The sequence below is a fragment of the Natrix helvetica genome (genome assembly GCF_964273705.1).
Source record: "Natrix helvetica genome assembly, chromosome: 1".
Lineage (NCBI taxonomy): Eukaryota > Metazoa > Chordata > Lepidosauria > Squamata > Natricidae > Natrix > Natrix helvetica.
Genome location: NC_138548.1, coordinates 29,385,262 through 29,405,464, shown reverse-complemented (window position 1 = coordinate 29,405,464; position 20,203 = coordinate 29,385,262). Strand labels below are relative to the sequence as shown.

Here is a 20,203-nt window from a genome sequence, read left to right as displayed (position 1 = left end):
AGTGAGCAAATATATTGGTTGGTTTGTATTTATTAAACAGCAATAAATATTTTTAAAAATCCCCAGTTAATTGGCAAAATGGGATGAAAAGCAGGCAAAGGCAGACAGACATGAAAAATGGACAATAATGTACATTTTTACCTCTACTAAAATGCACAGAACTTTCTAGTAAGACTAATTAGCAGGAAAAAACTCAAAGGGAGTGGCTTTAAGTTTTTCCAGCCATAACCATTTTATGTACATATCAATAACACAATGGAGATGGAAAGTAGGATACCAGGCGATCCTTCCTCCATTCTACATCATTAGGAATGGCAGGGATGTATCTGACAATTAGAGATTGTGATTACAGAGCCAAATTTTGTTGCTCTTTATTTGTCACTCTTAGAAATACTGTTTTCACAGATGCGGCAACTTGGACTTGTTGTCACATAGTATTTTGTTTTATTTAGTTTCCATGTTTATTCAATTGCAATGAAGAAATAATTTTGATACCAAGTCACTTATGGATCCTATGTTATCTCTGAAAATTTTGTATTCCAAAAATTGCTTCTTTTTGAAACCGCATTCCTTATTTTTGAAATTTGGAATTTAAATTTTTTGATATAAATAGTAAGCACTCTTCTGGATGTTAGAATACTGTGGAAAATGCAAGATGTTAATGCCTCAGTAAATGTTCTCTTCCACTATGAACAAGCAGGAAATTGACATGTGAAGACTCTGGTACTGTAGGAAAGGTGCAAAGAAGTATTTTATTTCAAGTGATAACTCAGAAATATTGCCAATTTAATTCAACTTCTTGATATATGCCCATTTTTTTCTTTGGGAGTCGCTGAGTGCAATGCCAATGAAAAGATAACTTGCCATTAAGAAATATATTAATAAATCTTTATCCCATCTTTCATTCATGTTTAGCGATTCAGGGTTATTTACAGTACATGTTCGCTCACTTCCCCCTAACTTCTGTTGTCATTGTAACTATATTGTAAACTAGATGAATGTGAAAATATATTGGCTGTGGTACAGTATTTTGCAATAGCACAATAGTCATTGTGCTTATGCATCTTAAAGTGGAGTTAATACTATACAACATGAAACTAGGGTGTAGTTATCCACACCAAAACCTGTCTTGCATTAATATGAAATATAAGTTGGAGAGTGCAGACTTTAGTTACAGCAATCTCGAGTTTGGCTTAAGGTTCTTGAACCACAATTGGTTCAGAGATCTCTTCTTTCCATTGCAGCTTTCCCCAATTTGGTCCTTGTGAATTGCAATTTTCAGAGTTGTCAACCATGCTGGTAGGGAATTTTGCGGTCTCAGTATACCTAGGAACCATTGCTTTGGAGAAGATTACGTGGTTTAGCATCTTTATTTGTTTGCTAAACTATTTTTATCTACTGGACGGAAATACCAAATTGGTGAGGAGAACACACAGGCAAAACACACAGACCAACCGCACTCAACGTGTAGTCCTCAATGGAACTGCATCTACATCGAGGGAAGTATGCAGTGGAGTACCCCAAGGCTCTGTTTTAGGCCCAGTACTCTTCAACATCTTCATCAATGATTTGGATGAGGGAATAAATGGGGAACTCATCAAATTTGCAGATGACACCAAGCTGGCAGGAATAGCCAACACTCCAGAAGATAGGCTTAAGATACAGAAGGATCTTGACAAACTTGAACATTGGGCACTATCTAATAAAATGAAATTCAATGGTGAAAAGAGTAAGGTTCTACATTTAGGCGACAAAAATGGAATGCACAGGTACAGTATAGGTGATACCTTGCTCAGTAATAGTAACTGTGAAAGGGATCTTGGAGTCCTAGTGGACAACCATTTAAATATGAGCCAGCAGTGTGCAGCAGCTGCCAAAAAAGCCAACACAGTTCTAGGCTGCATCAACAGAGGGATAGAATCAAGATCACGTGAAGTGTTAATACCATTTTATAATGCCTTGGTAAGGCCACACTTGGAATACTGCATTCAGTTCTGGTCGCTACGATGTAAAAAAGATGCGGAGACTCTAGAAAGAGTGCAGAGAAGAGCAACAAAGATGATTAGGGGACTTGAGACTAAAATATATGAAGAACGGTTGCAGGAACTAGGTATGTCTAGCTTAAGAGAAAGAAGAACTAGGGGAGACATGATAGCAGTGTTCCAATATCTCAGGGGTTGCCACAAAGAAGAGGGAGTCAAACTATTCTCCAAGACACCTGAGGGTAGAACAAGAAGCAATGGGTGGAAACTAATCAAGGAGAGAAGCAACTTAGAACTGAGAAGAAATTTCCTGACAGTTAGAACAATTAATCAGTGGAACAAATTGCCTCCAGAAGTTGTGAATGCCCCAACACTGGAAGTCTTTAAGAAGATGTTGGATAGCTATTTGTCTGAAACGGTATAGGGTTTCCTGCCTAGGCAGGGGGTTGGACTAGAAGACCTCCAAGGTCCCTTCCAACTCTACTATTGTATTGTATTGTATTGTAAATCCTAACCTTTGCTCAACAGCCTTGCCTTACACCAACTTCATAAGGCAGAAAGCAGATTTACTTTAAGCCGCATTTACCCCCAGATCTTCCAAAGTTTGGAAAATAGGGGGTGACTCCTAAAATTTTCAACAATGGCCTTGCTTGTTTTGAGTGCTGAAGTTCACAATCTGAAGGTTCCTCTAGAGTGGGAAAAGCTCCTTCAGTTGGGTTGGATTCGCACACAGTAGACTTGATTCAAGTGGGGCTAAATAGCTTTGGCTCAGGCTGTTGTGGGGACCCAAACATTGTCTTTTCATATTGTGTGAAATATGAATCATCAGATTAAGCCATAATGTTTTTTTGGGCATGCCCAACTATATGAACACAACTGCTTTTTGTTAACTTGGAATCGCCTGTTGAGTGAAAAACAAACCAATTTGATTCTCTTTTGATGAATTCTCTGTCCCGCAAGCCCTCTTTGGCATTCTAAGTACATCTCTTACATGTACACTTTAAGCAGAGACAAATTATTATTATTATTATTATTATTATTATTATTATTATTATTATTATTATTATTATTATTATTATTATTATTATTATTTAGCGAGCTGAAAATTGGAAAAGCAAAGCTATGCATTGCCAATACTTGAAAAGTATTGAAGGCAAAGCTGACCAAAAGTAACTTGGAACTGGTTAAGATCAGGAGTACTGAAAAAAGAAACAGAAGGCTTTATTTTTGCAGCTCAAGAACAAGCCTTAGCCACAAACTGCATGAAGGCAAAAATTCAACATGTTACCACCAACAGCAAATGTTGCCTCTGTAATGAGAAAGATGAGACAGTCGACCACTTGATCAGCGGGTACAGCAAAATTTCACAAACTGACTACCTACAATGCCATGACCGCGTTGCTAAGATTATTCACTGGAAATTGTGCCAAAAGTTTGGATTTGAGTACAGCAAAAACCACTGGGACCATCAGGTTGAGAAGGTTTTAGAGAATGAGAAAGGCAAGATCTTATGGGACTTCAGAATCCAGACTGACAGGCACTTGGCCTACAACACACCTGACATAACAATAATTGAAAAGAAAAAAGTATGGTTCATTGACATTGCAATACCTGGTGATGCACGAATTGAAGATAAACAGCAAGAAAAAAAAATCACAAAATACCGGGACTTGCAAATTGAGGTTCAGCGATTGTGGAAAAAGAAATCATGTGTTGTCCCAATTGTAATTGGAGCCCTTGGAGCAATACCTAAAGGGCTTACCTTGCTATTTGAAAAATCTAAATTTACGTGACTTGAACATCCTGACTCTACAAAAAACAACCCTACTTGGAAAACTTGTATCCTCCAATGTTACTTTAACAGTTCCTAGATCCTTGGTTAGGACTCGAGCTGTTAGGCTACCAACCAGCCCCAAAGACTGTGAATCTCACCAAAGATTAACCACATAATAATAATAATAAAGCATTATTAAGCAGTACAGCCCTCTTAAAAAGGTGTACTAATGATGACAACAAAGCAGGTACAAGTGAATGGCTATTACAGCTTTAACCTTAGGCCCTACGTACATAACACAGAGAGAAATAAAGACAAGAGATGGACAGTAGGATATCAGGCAATCCTTCCTCTGTTCTCCTCCAGTAAAAAAGCCATTTGGTAGATACAGATGATGCATTATCCAATGGTAAGAAAGAAAGAATTGAGCTGTTATCAACTGCCCAGCATTTGGTGCCTAAAGTGATCATCTTAGCCTTTTAATTGTGTGGCTGATTCTGACAGTCAAGAGTTTTGTGGCACTTTAAAGACTAGTAAATTTAGTTCCTGAGCATTGAAATAAATTTGTTAGCCTTTAATATACTGCAGGCCTCTCTGTGGTTTAAAAGGTTCATGATTCTGTTTATTTTAGGAATGAAGTAAATTCTCAGTTGCTCAGAGACCATTAAATATGTCTTCTGTATTTTGTTGACCTGCCTTTTGAGTATCAAATCGACGGTGCTTTTGAGAGGTTGCCCAAGTGACATTAAAGCCATGCAAATAGTTTCTATAGCAACAGGCTCCCTTATCTCTGACGCAGTCTGTGTTTCCCTTCATTTAGGTTTTATCTTTTCTCTCTTTCTTGCTTGCTGTGCTCCTTGCTTTTATCCAGCATCACTTCCCTTGACTACAAGCAACCATGTTCCACCACCAGCATCTTCTGAACCTTTCAACTCAAAAGGACAGACACCTGATATGATTACTGGGTGTGGAGATTCCACATCCCTTTAGTTATGGGTTAAAAGAGATTGTGTCCCTACAAAGATTTGAACGTGGATTAAACACTCAGCAAGGACTTGCGACTCTTCAAAAAAGTTTTTTTTTTGTGTGGTTTGGGAGGAATCCATTGGCCTAGATGTGACACCTATTTTGTCAGATAGGCAAATTCTTCTCCTTATCTATCAGACTTAGACATAGGCACAAGTAAATCTCCTGCGAAATACATTATAAATTTGGATTGTAAAGTAAATTGTAAATGTAGCAATTAAAGGCAAAAGACTGAATCTGTGATAATTTGGTCAATCTTAACTTTATGTAAGATGAAGCCAAATTTCTTTAATGACAGTAGCAACAACATACAAAATGGTCATCTTCTTAGACCAACATCTGTTCACATAATATTGGTAGAAATGGCAAAAGAAAATTAAGTAATCATATAGAGACACAAATCTTGCTGAAGGAAAGTCAGCTTGATTCTGGGAAATAAATTCCTTTTTTTTTTGAAAGAGAGAGTGTCAGCTGGCATCTGGATGGAGGAGATCCCCTTGATCATATAGACTTGGATTTTCTGTTCATTAAGTTCTGCCTCAAGGATCTTGAATATATATATAATAGTTGTGGGATGAGGGAGTATTTGTCTTTCTGTGGATTGCAATCTAGTTAAAATAGAAAGCAATGCATAAATGGGCAATTTTATGGGAAATATGTAGTGAATTGCCTGAAAGCTGTGTGCTTGGACCAGTGCTTCTTAATTTGTTCGTACATGATCTTGATTTAGGGATAAGCAGTAAGCTAGGAATTATTGTTCATAATACTAGGAAGGTGATGATGTAGTTACAACAGTTGTGAAAGGGCATTTTTGTGCTGAGGATGATTAGGAAAGGAATTGAAAATAAAAATGCCAACACTGTAATGCCCTTTTATAAGTTTGAGAAGGTGCATTTGGAGTGCCACGTACAATTCTGTTTACAGATTTGAAAAAGAATATGGAACAAGCAAAGAAGAGCACTCAAAGGATTGAAACACCTTGTAAAAAAAGGTGGAATGTCTGTAATTCTTTAGCTTGGAAAACGACAATGGAGAGAGATTTTTCTTCTTCCCTTAAATCAAAGGACCAAGGGTTCTTTGAGGCTCTCTAACTCTCTAACTCATCTTATTACTATGGAATTTATTACCAAAAGCTGTGGAGATGGTTGCTAGTTTGGAGGGCTTTGAAATGAGGGTAGATAAATTCATGGAAGACTGATTCATCTGGAGTTTTAATTCTTTGATTCAATGTTGTTTTGAGGTTGGAGACAGAATGACTAGCTCAAAGATAATTGGAGAAGTTTGCAAGTAAGTAGGGAATTGATATGGATCGCCTTAAAACAGGGTTGTCAAACTCGTGGCCCACAGGCCAGATGCGTCACTTGCTGGCCACGCCCACGCACGGTTTAGTGAAGGGAGAAAAGTCATGATATGTCATGTGACATCACCGTGACACTGCGAGTTCGACACCCCTGCCTTAGAAAAAAGCTCATCATGAATATCATAACTACCTATGCCGCACAGGCAGGATCCTATATCATTTTTTGAAGTGGCAAATGCTGACATTTAATCAACAGATCAAATATTCTGGGTGATCTGAAATATTTTAACTGCCTTTTTTTTACAATATACAGTAGATGAATGTCAGTTCCTTTTAAAATTTGGTATAGAGACTCATAGCAATGGTTAGTGGAACTGGTTCTGTTGACTTCTACTCAGAAGTGTAAAGCTAATTGAATTCAGTGGGATTAATGCTCAGGAAAGTGTTGTATAGTTGTAGCATCTGTGATCCTCTATATCAGCCTTCCCTCTACCTGCATATGTGGTGAACATCAGTTTCCATAGTCATCCAGCCAACATAGACAAGACAACTGCCTGGATGTAATCAACCAGGGGTCAAACTTGAAATGTTTCATACGTGTTAGTTAATAAAACATTTTGCCCCTAAATATTTAGGGGCAAAATGTTTTATTACCTAAAACCTATGAAACTTTTCCATAGCAGCCTCATTCTTGAAACAAAGCCTTTGGCATGCGTAAAGGGTCCATTGCATTGACAATATTGTCCTTTCCTCATAGTTGAAAAAGGCATTTACAAAAACCTAGAAACAAGCCATTGCAATGGGAATAAACAGGTGAATACAATAATACAATAGTAGAGTTGGAAGGGACCTTGGAGGTGTTCTAGTCCAACCCCTGCCTAGGCAGGAAACCCTATACCGTTTCAGACAAATAACTATCCAACATCTTCTTAAAGACTTCCAGTGTTGGGGCATTCACAACTTCTGGAGGCAAGCTGTTCCACTGATTAATTGTTCTAACTGTCAGGAAATTTCTCCTCAGTTCTAAGTTGCTTCTCTCCTTGATTAGTTTCCACCCATTGCTTCTTGTTCTACCCTCAGGTGCCTTGGAGAATAGTTTGACTCCCTCTTCTTTGTGGCAACCCCTGAGATATTGGAACACTGCTATCATATCTCCCCTAGTCCTTCTTTTCATTAAACTAGACATACCCAGTTCCTGCAACCGTTCTTCATATGTTTTAGCCTCCAGTCCCCTAATCATCTTTGTTGCTCTTCTCTGCACTCTTTCTAGAGTCTCCACATCTTTTCCACATCGTGGCGACCAGAACTGAATGCAGTATTCCAAGTGTGGCCTCACCAAGGCATTATAAAGCGGCATCAACACTTCACGTGATCTTGATTCTATCCCTCTGTTGATGCAGCCTAGGACTGCGTTGGCTTTTTTGGCAGCTGCTGCACACTGCTGGCTCATATTTAAATGGTTGTCCACTAGGACTCCAATACAGATTGCATTATTCTGGGAAGCAAATCTAAACATTAGTAGAGCTGCTTGGTGGGTTGGGTGAGCTAATCCAGATAATCCCTCCATGCACGTGCTATTGGAATAATAGATGCATATCCCGAACTAGATTATTTTTTATCCCGAAAAACCAGATTATTGCTGGGTTGCATGCAACCCATGACTTGGACTGGCATCTCTCCTGAGATTAGTGGTTGCCTCACAGTCTGTTGCCTGGGCTGAACTTTGGAGGAGAACTTGTTAATACACAGAGGTTTTGCTGGAGGCAAATGACTTATGGGAAGGGAAGTGCTGAAAAGCCAACTGAGTCACAGTTGCTCTTTTGAGCCTCTTTGTTGGAACAATATTTTATCTTTCCTCTCCCCCCTGCCCTCATCCCCTGTTTACATGCCTGGCTTCCTTAAGACCTTTGCCAATGATGGACAGTACGTAACAAAACAGTTGTGTGCCTCTAAACTCTGGTTGTCAGGGATACCTGCGTCTGTCTGGCAGCACACAGGAAATTAAAACCACCCCTGATAGCATATCTCGCCTGGCCTAAAGGGCAGTTCATTGGTATATATGTCTTTGTGTTCATAACTGGAAGGGATATATCTCAGCAGAAGCCAGAAAAGGAAAAGTGGCTGGCATGGATGTTGATTTTGTTTATATATTAGCTTTTTGGTCACCTGAAGATGAGAAGGAAACTTTTCATGGCATCAAATCCCTTGTCCTTTATTCAGATCAATTCTTTAAAATATTGAGAAGTTTGAAAAAAAAAAGGTAACATGAGATCAAGTTACACTTTTATTTATAGCCTTCCTTTCTATTCCCTTTTCTTTTTTATTCCAACTGCTATGGATGAATAAACTGGTAATATAACAAATTATAGGAAGCATTTTATGTTATGACTACCATATTAACTAGGTTTCCAGCTTGCTGTTGTGTCAGTTTCCATAAGGTACTTGTGAGATAGGCTATGATTGTTCAAATTTTTAATAGAGGAGAATGGATACAGAGATATCTTTACATTATAGTCAACAAGATCCTTGCAAAGTTGAGTTCCAAATTTGACGATCCATGTCTTAAGTCTGGGTTCACATACTAAGCCATGAAGTTATTAATTTGGACCAGTGGTGGGTTCCTACCGGTTCGGACCAGTTCGGCTGAACTGGTAGTGGTTTGGTGGCCTGGGCCGCTGGAACCGGCAGCGCCCCAGGTCTGCCATGCCTCCGAACCGGTCCTCTGGGCAGCACCATAGGTGCCACCATCTTACTTTTCGCTTCTGTGCATGCGCAGAACAATTTTTATTGCACTGCGCATGTGCATGCAATGCACCCACGAGTGAATCGGCAGAAGTGCCTGCCGGAACCCACCTCTGGTTTGGACCAAATGAATTTCATATGAACTCCTTCGTTATAATTTAACCTTAAATTGTGGTTAATTGGTTTTCTTTGCACATGGTTTGACTAACTCCAGGGCCAGTTTGGCTACTATAAATTAAGTCTAGATATTTTAGAATTTGGGAACAAAAGCTGCAATTTCAAAGAGTAAATCCTGTGCCAGTTTGAAAAATATTTCTTGTACAGAATTACTGATTCATAGGATATGTTTTGCCCTTAAAAACGAATGTAAATATAAAATGGGAAATTTATTCTATTGGATACATATGGTGTTTCTTAAACATTCGTGCCTTTTCAATTTTCAGTGTTTCTTTATACCTATGACCTGTTCTCCACAAAAGTCTTGAAACTGGATAAAAAGAACCATGTAAGCCAATGAATCATTAAATATAACATTTGTTCATTTATTTATTAAGGAAAAAGATCCAAAGCTACATATTTGTGGTCATATTGATGCAGAAATGTTGAATATTCAAAAAGGTTTACAAATTTAAGCAAGACTGTAAAACTGTGTATATTTGTGTATGTTCCACCACAATTTGGAGGTGGTAGAATTTTAAAGAATGGTCCAAGGAAGTGGAAATGAATGAAACATAGTTAAATTTACAGTTAAGACAATGTCTAGATGTTCTATGTGTAAAACAACAAAGCATCTTGTAACACTGGTATTAGGTTTTTTAATAACAAAAAAGAAAACAATGGAAGAACAATTAAATGGTGCAAGATATTGTGTCCCTGTTGCACAAGTGTCACTGTGAAGGAAGGAGCTTCAAAACAGCTTTAAATTGTTGTTGGGGGTAAGAATGTTTAAGTAACACTTCAAAACTGCCCTGAGAATGTTGGTTCTCAGTAATGTAACATTGTAATTTGGATGATGAATTTGCACTTTATGTTTTTAATTTTGTTCATTTCCCATGTTTAATGTACACCTCTTTGAAATCCATGTTTGGATAATGGTATAGCCTACACATTCAAATAAAACAATGTAGAAGGAAAACGACAAGTAATAGTTGCATTGTATATGCCTGTCTTGATTTCAGATGTACTCAATGATGCCATATTTGATGAAGACCATGATGAGATGGTGATTGTGAAGGATATTGATATGTTTTCAATGTGTGAACATCACCTGGTTCCATTTATCGGAAAGGTAAACTTTTAATTTCCTTTTCTCCGCAGTAGAATCAATAGGCCAATCATTGTTAAATGCTTGATTTGCAAAACTATGTGGGACAAACTTTTGAAAATCATCAAAAATATGTTTAAAGGAAATACATGTTGTATACAGAGCAAGCAAATCAGATATTAGGGCCATTAAACAAGGTATAAAATGTATGTGGGCAAAAGAAGCCCAATTGTTAACATCACAAGATAGTGTTTCAAAATGCAGCTTTTGGGGAGTTGTGAATAGGCAACCCAGTCCATAATTTATTTGTTGCTATTTAATTTTTAAATATGTTTCATTTATACTTATATGAAATAAATAACCTTATTTCATAAAGGAGCAGGTGTTCTTGGCATTTAGTGCATCATCTCTCCAAATACCCTAATCAGTTATTAAAGCTCTGTACCTTGACCGAGGTGACGTCAAAGGATTATTTACTACTGCATTCAGGCAGCAAAATGTTTTAAGCATATATGCTACCCAGTTTAATAAATAGAGAGTCCGCTTACAGCCACGAATGGATATGTAATAGATATGTCAATTAATTGTGTCTGGGTTTTTGTGTCATAAATGCAGATTGAGTGTTTTGGTCATTTTGATTGTATCCTGTGACTCAAAGAAGGGGGAAGCACAGCTGTTGGGAACAAAGGCTGAATGAATTAGTTAAAAAATTGATGTCACTTTGTTTGCTCCTCTAGAACAGTCATTTTATAGATCATTACTCAGTGCTAATAGCTACACTCATCTTCGCTTTATCTCAATATCTGCTCTTCTCATTCAACTTCTCATTTAACTGTCTGCCTGTCTATTCAGTGGAAGTGGGAAGATTTAGCAAAGCTGGGTTTCTTGTGTTCTTTCAACAAGTAAAAATAAAATAAAGTAGAATTGAATTGGAAGAATTACATTGTGTTGTGGCACTAAAATAGTGCCAATTCCAATCATATTTATTTTCTTAATAAAGAAAAGTACGTTGGCCATAAAAACATAATTCCAAACTGATAGAACGTTACTTTTATTGAGCTGATTGAAATGGGAATGGGGGCTGCATATGGCAGGAATCACTTAAAATGGATGAATGGATTTTTTATTTTTTCAAATTTTGGCTTGCATGTTCCTAGCAAAACGAGCCCATAATCATTTACAATTTCAATTTGCCTATAATACTTCTAGTTAAAATAAGCAAACACATGAATCATGTAGCAAAATAAATGTTACAATAAAACTTTACATCATGATATTAAAGCAGCTTTTAGTACATGATGTAATGTGTGCTTAAGCAAGTAAATACCAGCTTATGAAAGTGAGTTTTTATGTTGTATTTCACAGACATCAGAGATTATGAAAGACTAAAGAACGGGGCGAGAATTCATTGGGCATTGGATCTGGTACAACTCAGGTCTTGGTGTTAGATGATTCCAGCTCACCCTTAGTGGATGAGGAGATCTCCCAGTTAGTGACATGGGAAATGTTAAAAGAAGTATTTTGAAACTGAGCCAGGACGATTTTCAGGAAGTTGACAAAAGAGAAACAAGGATGGATTGAAGTCAGACTCCAACTTGCTTGTTGGACTCTATAGGCTTTTAGTGAATGAGTGCTCTGGGGTCAAGGCTATCTAACCTCCGCAGCAATCCTTCCAAGCGCAATGTTCACCTTTCTTTAGCAAGAGCCCTGTCAGTTTTCTTCTTGCTTCGATCACCCGGCACCCGCCAGGATTTCCCTCCTAATAGTTTCTGACATTTCATTTCAAAGCCCTTCGTGTAATACCCCTGGCGGCACGCCTTGTGGGCAGAGATCCGTGCATTAAATTTGATCATCACAGACATAAGCTTTGACTTCTTCTGGGTCACAAGAGACCCATTTGAAAATGCCCTTGGCTTAATCGTAGCACAGTAAGAACAATTTTACTACTTACCTTTACTTTCCCTATTTCTCCTCTCCATTCCTTTCAAAGGGGAACCTTTTCATATCCACCTAGCCTAGCTATGCAGAATTCTGAATGCTGATACTGTCTGATCGAATTGACTCGGAGTCCCTTCCCCACTTATTACTAAAAATACTGTTTAAAAATATGTATGTATGCTTTAAGCCAGGAGAAGCTAGTTGTTAAATGGGCAAAGGCCACCTTGGATGGGTCAGGCTTTTTTGGAAGAGGATGTTGGAGATCATCTTTGATTTTAAAAATTATGCTTGGCTTATCTTACAGCTTCCTCTAGAGTTTTAATAGATTTCCAACCTTATAAATGCCAGGAAACCATGTTCCATTTCTTTATAATTATAATCAGAAAGGATTTCAACAATTTCCTGTACTGACTTTGCTCCAGCAAAATTTAGTTTAGACGCTAAACAGGGTTGGGACTGATTGATATTTGGAAGGGAGATTACTGGGGAATTCCAAGTGTCCATTTAGGTATCAGGAGTCAAGCTGAAAAGTTAAGAGTTAGAAAACTTTGAAGGCTAGTTGCAAAGGGACTTTTGAAGGCCACATAGTCCAAGACCTCAAGACATTCATCACTGACTTGAACTGATGTTTCCCTTTCTCTGTTGCATTGTATTTCATAAGATCTTTAGTGTATACTGCTCTCTCCCAGTTTTCCTCTGTAGAGAAAATTAAATTCTGTGAATGGCTTTTTCCCCTTCTTAAATAAAAACAATGAGAAATATTTGTGAACACATTAAATGAAGCATATAATATAGAAAGTGCAGACGAGTCATTGTATATTGTGCCATTAACAGGCAGATATTCCATAGGCGTGGCTTGCCCTGAGAGAGAAAAAGTGCCAATACACTTAAATTCAGATTCTGAATTTAAAGATCTTCAAAGCCACTAGTATCTGTGCATACTAATGTACCAGTATATTAAGGTAAAGGTTTCTTCTGTCCAGTCATGTCTGATTCTAAGGAGTGGTGCTCATCTTCATTTCTTATCCAAGGCAGCCAATGTTGTTCGAAGACGCTTCCATGGTCATGGAACACTGTTATCTTCCCACCGAAGTGGTACCTATTTATCTACTTGCATTTGCATGCTTTCGAACTGTTAGGTTGGCAGGAGCTTGGGCAAGTAATGGGAGCTCACCTTGTTACGCAACACTCATGTCTTGAATCTGAGCTGTCAGCTTTCCAGCCGACAACGCCAGCTTCTTAACTGTTGAACCATCATGCTCCTACTGTATATATATTATTACTTCTTAATTATCTTATTGTGTGATGATTTGTTTCCTTTTCTTTCAAATGGAATAAGTTCTGCTATGTTACTGTTATTCTGCTGAGTGAGATATTGGTCTTAAAATCCTAGTCCTACAGTGTTAGAATTTATTGTTCACATATTATTTTCACATAGTCTGTTCTTTCCAGAAAACCAGATGTTCCTGGTATTGTTCCAAAGAATTCTTATGAGACAGACAATGCCAACCTTCTATGCCAACTCCTCAAGTAACTGATTTCTTGGCATCTTATTTCTCTTTTTTAGGATCACAAAGGCAGTCTCACTGGTAGTCAACTTAAAAGAAATACACATGATTTATAGGCCAGATTTCTAATCAGTGGTTTTCCTTGGGCTAGTGTGACTTGGCACAATGGCTCAACATTGTATCTTCTGGCATATTTGGGTTGAGAAGGTCATTCTCAGTGTTTGTGCTGGAACTTGCTTTCATGCTTTTCTCCTCCTTAGGATCCATTCTTAACTATACTCATTAAACAGCTGCTTCCTGTGATCTGCTAAATCAGCCAGTAGATTTTGAGGTCTGGGAAGAAAATTCTTTCCTAGTCTAAAGACCCTTTCCCAAAATTCTTTGTGATGTTCCAAAAATTTAGAGGAATTTTGAATTTGAGTTCCTCAAAGTTGCTTAGAAAAATGATTCATGGTGGCCTTGGGTTGCACGTTGGTTATCATGTGGGAAAATTCTAGAATCTATGAAAAAAAAACTTGGCTGTGTTTCTTACATTCTTTAAATTGAATGGTCACAAAACCGAACTCTGAAACACTTTCTCTTCACTTTCCCTCCCTCATTAGATGAAATTTAACAATATCTACTTTTCTACATTCTAAATACATGATATGGCTCTTCTATATACAGTCGGGTCCAGAAATATTGGGACATCGACACAATTCTAACATCTTTGGCTCTATTCACCACCACAATGGAGTTGGAATGAAACAAACACAATGTGCTTTAACTGCAGACTGTCAGCTTTAATTTGAGGGTATGTACATCCAACTCAGGTGAACGGTGTAGGACTTACAGCAGTTTGCATATGTGCCTCCCACTTGTTAAGGAGCCAAAGGTAATGGGACAGAATAATAATCATAAATCAAACTTTCCCTTCTTAATACATGGTTGCAAATCCTTTGCAGTCAATCACAACCTGAAGTCTGGAATGCATAGACATCACCAGACGCTGGGTTTCATCCCTGGAGATGCTCTGCCAGGCCTCTACTGCAACTGTCTTCAGTTCCTGCTTGTCCTTGGGGCATTTTCCCTTCAGTTTTGTCTTCAGCAAGTGAAATGCATGCTCAATGGGATTCAGGTCAGGTGATTGACTTGGCCATTGCATAACATTCCACTTCTGTCCCTTCAAAAACTCTTTGGTTGCTTTTGCAGTATGCTTTGGGTCATTGTCCATCTGCACTGTAAAGCACCGTCCAATGAGTTCTGCAGCATTTGGCTGAATGTGAGCAGATAATATTGCCTGAAACACTTCAGAATTCATCCTGCTGCTTTTGTCAGCAGCCACATCATCAATAAATACAAGAGAGCCAGTTCCATTGGCAGCCATACATGCCCACGCCATGACACTACCACCACCATGCTTCACTGATGAGGTGGTATGCTTAGGATCATGAGCAGTTCCTCTCCATACTCTTCTCTTCCCATCACTCTGGTACAAGTTGATCTTGGTCTCATCTGTCCATAGGATCTTGTTCCAGAACTGTGAAGGCTTTGTTAGATGTTGTTTGGCAAACTCTAATCTGGCCTTCCTGTTTTTGAGATTCACCAATGGTTTACATCTTGTGGTGAACCCTCTGTATTCACTCTGGTGAAGTCTTCTCTTGATTGTTGACTTTGACACACATACACCTACCTCCTGGAGAGTGTTCTTGATCTGGCCAACTGTTGTGAAGGGTGTTTTCTTCACCAGGGAAAGAATTCTTCGGTCATCCACCACAGTTGTTTTCCGTGGTCTCCCGGGTCTTTTGGTGTTGCTGAGCTCACCGGTGCATTCCTTCTTTTTGAGACTGTTCCAAACAGTTGTTTTGGCCACGCCTAATGTTCTTGCTATCTCTCTGATGGGTTTGTTTTGTTTCTTCAGCCTAATGATGGCTTGCTTCACTGATAGTGACAGTTCTTTGGATCTCATCTTGAGAGTTAACAGCAACAGATTCCAAATGCAAATAGCACACTTGAAATGAACTCTGGGCCTTTTATTTGCACATTGTAATTGGGGTAATGAGGGAATATCACACACCTGGCCATGGAACAGCTGAGAAGCCAATTGTCCCATTTCGTTTGGTCCCTTAACAAGTGGGAGGCACATATGCAAACTGCTGTAAGACCTACACCGTTCACCTGAGTTGGATGTACATACCCTCAAATTAAAGCTGACAGTCTGCAGTTAAAGCACATTGTGTTTGTTTCATTCCAACTCCATTGTGGTGGTGTATAGAGCCAAAGATATTAGAATTGTGTCGATGTCCCAATATTTCTGGACCTGACTTTGTCCTTGTTTTTTGCTAAACCAACTAGTAATTTCTATGGAGTCTACAGTAGTGATTTTATACTGGTGCTCTTTAATTGGGGCTTCAATTCCCAAATTCCTTAGTAATTTGGGGAGTCCGGACCCTAGACATGAACAGCCATGGATTAGAGAAGTGTACCATGGTCTGAGATTAACCCTTTCAACATCATTTTCCCCAGATCCAGCCTGCAAAGAAGCTATAGAAATTCAATAAGTATAAACAGGATTCTAGTTTTATTCTTGTGTTAAATAGATCAAAGTTGTTATACTCTTTACTGGGTAGAATGGAAAACATATACCAAGTCCAAATGTCTTCAGTTTTTTAGCCCTAAGATTTCCTATTAGCCATGAGAAGCATAGAAAATGGAAGTTAATCTCTCAAAGTTTCAGGGTATTAGATATGGGAAAATTGGAGAAATATGACCTTTTGCCCCTGACTTAAAACCAGCCAAAATTGCTCTGTTGCTCCCTAATTCCTGGAGGGTTAATTGTAGCTGCAGATATCCATGAATCTTTATTCTTATATATGACCAGTGTTTTGAGCAAACTGAAATCCTTTGTAGCCAGATGGAGAGAATCATCAGCCTTGCCCCTAAGCTATTGGTGAGCATCATTTGTTATCCAGGGCTACAGAATTAAAGGGCCACATCATATAGCAGATAGGGCAAAAGCAATAGTATTGTTGTGCCCCCCCCCATTGTTGGCAGCAGAGTCAGGACAGTGAGGAGGTTGGGGAAGAGTATGGGCCAGTCCTGGAGGCTGGAGAAAGCTCGGACAAGAGCTCTGCGCCAGATGCAGAGATGGGGCCAAGGCTGTCTGGCAGCGATCAGGTGCCTACGGAACTAGACAGCAGTGAGGCAGAGGAACAGCTAGAGCCTGTTCCCCAGTGGGTGCGTGTGCAGAGTTCCCAGAAGAAAAGAACAACTCAGAAATTAGGGTAGACTTGGGAATAAAGTCGCAGGTGGAAGGTGATTGCCCCCCCCCCCAGGAAATAAAAGAGGAGCGAAAGGTGAATTGGCTTTTGCAGGAATAATTCATTCATTTGGTTGTTAGATTCATTTCAGGAGTGTGAAGATCTGTCCGTGAATCTCAGAGACTCTGTCCCTAGTCTTTCCTTGCACAGCCCCTCATTCGGAAAATATTTTCATGGCAGCTTTCCAAGATAGATAAGGTCTGTAGTCATAAATATTTCTTTGAACGACTGTTTGTCAGGCCTTGCTGAATGTGAATGAGAGGAATTCACATTCATTTAATAAAAGGGGTTTTGTCAAGACTCTGCCTTGTGCTTTTTGGGGAAGCCTAAGTCAGAACAAATATTAGGGCCACAACCAAAAATGGATAAGGCCACCCATTTTCCTCTTTTTGGCGTACTCTTCTTTCTCTCTTATTTAAGTCATCTTTTTTTCCCCTTGGTTGCTGAACAGTGGAACAGATTGTTCTTGTTAGAAGTCTAAACAGAGTCCAAAGGTTGCAGGTAGCTCTAAGGTCAGAAGCTACCCAATTCTGCCTTTAGCCATCTCTTTGCTTCATTTGTTGTTTCTGAGCTTGTTTGCCTTCTGCATTGCCCATCTCTGCATCCTGCCTTTATCAGATTTGCTAACATGTCCATAAATGTACTGAACTACTAAAGAAAACATCTTTTCCTGGGCTACAAGCTCAGACGTGCCTCGTTTGATAGGAAGTGAATAGTAATGTATCCCACTTATTTCTGATTTAGCAGATTTTCAACAAATAGATATCAAGTCAGGAAATCTTTCCATACTTTCACAGACTTACGTAGTCCATTCTTGGTTTTTTTTCAATAAGTTTAATAGATACTAAACTGTAAAAGATTTCTGATTTCATCTTCTATTCTTTACAGGAAAGAAAGGAAAAAAGTGGGAAGTGAGTTCACAAGCATGTTGGATTTCTCTTTTATCCTTGACCTTTTAAAACTTATGCAACTGCATGCATGTTTGCTCCACTTACTCACCAATTTTTAAAAAGTCACTTTCTGGGTCATGCGTGACATGGCATGGGTGCACATGCATGAATCTCCCAGGTCAGTAAGTCCTGAGCCTTGTTTAATGACTTGTTCTCCTTCTGTCTAGGTGCATATAGGTTACCTTCCCAACAAACAAGTCCTTGGGCTCAGCAAGCTTGCAAGGTAAGAAAAACAAATGCTTAAAAAATTTAACTGCAGGTAACCAAAGTAAAACTAGTATGGCATGGTTAAAAGCAGAGGGCATGGTTGGCCTGGTTAAAAGCATTAGGCTAGAGAGCAGGAGGTGGTGAGTTCTAATCTTGCTTTAGGCACAAAGCCAGCTGTGTGATTTTGGGAGAGTCATTTTTTAACCCTATTATTAATTAGGTAATGACCACAGCAATTCACTTCCAATGGTGTTGCCAAGAAAAGGGCATGATTTTGCTCATATAGTCACCAGGAATCTAAACTGACTTGAAGGAGATAAAGATATAGAGACAGAGGTAGAGATAAAGGGTAGAGAAAAGGGGAATGATTCCCAGATTCAACTATATGCAAAATGTTGAGCAATTTAATTCAGTTGTTCTTTAGGTTCTAGTAAGGTAGTCTCACCAGAAGTGAGGGGGAAGGGTTATAATCTAAAAGAGAGTGAGGGGGGTTGGGGTTTTGGACCATCAATGGCTGAAGATGATTGACACAGATGTTAAAAAAAACCAAATCAAATTGGGTTTTGGGTAAAGAGCTGTAATTGTGGGGATTTTAGATTTCAGCTCTATTAGAATTGTGAATTGAGGGCCAGTACCTTTTAAGGGCCTCACATGAGAAAACCCAAACCTCATGTTTGATTCCCAAGATTGGTAATAAACTGCAGGTGGATCCACTGCTGTTTTACCCTGGAGAGGAGGAATCTCCTCACCACAGATAGAAGCTTTAGGAGGAGAGGCAGAAAATCCTTGATTAGCACCTAGTTGAGGAAGAAGCCTGGGGGAGGGGGGAGGGGAAGAGAGGTAAATAAGAAGAATTTCATTCTTAAACTCCTTGCCAAAATGGGCCTTGGTTCCATTTAATTTTACAAAATGCCTCCAATATGCTACGTGATACTGATGTGTCTTCGGGCCAATGGTAATCTATCTATATACAATATGTGTCTAGATCAGGGGTGTCAAACCTGATTTCATTGAGGGCCGGATCAGGGTTGTGTTTGACCTGGGGGGGGGGTGCTTGGGGGGGGGGGAAGGTGGGTGTGGCCCCACCTTCACTTGTGTCAGGGGTGCCTATGATGGCCCAAGCGCTCTGCCAGCGAAAACAGGCTCCCGAGTTCCATTTTTGGATGCAACGGCCTCCTGCAAACCTCTGCCAGCAAAAACGGAGCTAGAGAAGGCCACCCGCAATCCTCCTGAGCTACATTTTCACTGGCAGAGGCACCACAGGCTGGTCCTTTACTGTTTCCAGGGCAGCTCCACGGGCCAGATCTAAACACCCCGTGGGCCAGATCTGGCCCCTGGGCCTTGAGTTTGACACCCCTGGTCTAGACAGCCCATACCAGTAAATAGAAATGATCTAAGTAATAACCATTAAAGAGTCAGTTTGATGCAGTGGTTGAAGGACGCAAGCTAGAAAGTGTAGGCTGTGAGTTCTACTTCTGCCTTACACATACAAATCAACTGAGTGATTTTGGGCCAATTACAATGACTTCATATCAGAGGGGGTTCGCATTTGAGGTAGCAGAGCTTTGCTAGTCTTTATGAAAATCCTTGGGACAGTGATTTGCTTAAAGCCTTGGAAATGGAAGAAATAGAGCCTTAACCTGTCAATCCAAGATCTGATGTTTAACTTTGTCTGGGGTAAATCAGCTCTAGCTTTGGTTAGTTTGGTAATGAAACAGCTGCAAGGAAGCCACCAAGCTCAGAGAGCACTAAGGACCCCACAGCCCAGCTAAATTGGTCCAGATATCTAAAATGGAGCTAAACTAACCATCACTTCTTCACCTCCTTGCTAAATATGCCATGATTATACAATACAATACAATACAATACAATACAATACAATAGCAGAGTTGGAAGGGACCTTGGAGGTCTTCTAGTCCAACCCCCTGCCTAGGCAGGAAATCCTATACCATTTCAGACAAATGGCTATCCAACATCTTCTTAAAGACTTCCAGTGTTGGGGCATTCACAACTTCTGGAGGCAAGCTGTTCCACTGATTAATTGTTCTATCTGTCAGGAAATTTCTCCTCAGTTCTAAGTTGCTTCTCTCCTTGATTAGTTTCCACCCATTGCTTCTTGTCCTACCCTCAGGTGCCTTGAAAAATAGTTTGACTCCCTCTTCTTTATGGCAACCCCTGAGATATTGGAACACTGCTATCATGTCTCCCCTAGT

At 39.4% G+C, this 20,203-nt stretch overlaps 1 protein-coding gene across 3 annotated transcripts in view; it reads left to right on the top strand.

Moving 5' to 3' along the window:
* Window positions 1-20,203, top strand: part of GCH1 (GTP cyclohydrolase 1) — a 38,800-nt gene that overhangs the window by 7,130 nt on the left and 11,467 nt on the right. For all 3 annotated transcript variants that reach the window (XM_081933912.1, XM_081933913.1, XM_081933914.1), the window contains 2 exons: window positions 10,003-10,112; window positions 17,951-18,006. In XM_081933912.1, coding sequence (XP_081790038.1) covers window positions 10,003-10,112; window positions 17,951-18,006 — 166 coding nt within the window. The remainder of the gene's footprint in view (window positions 1-10,002; window positions 10,113-17,950; window positions 18,007-20,203) is intronic.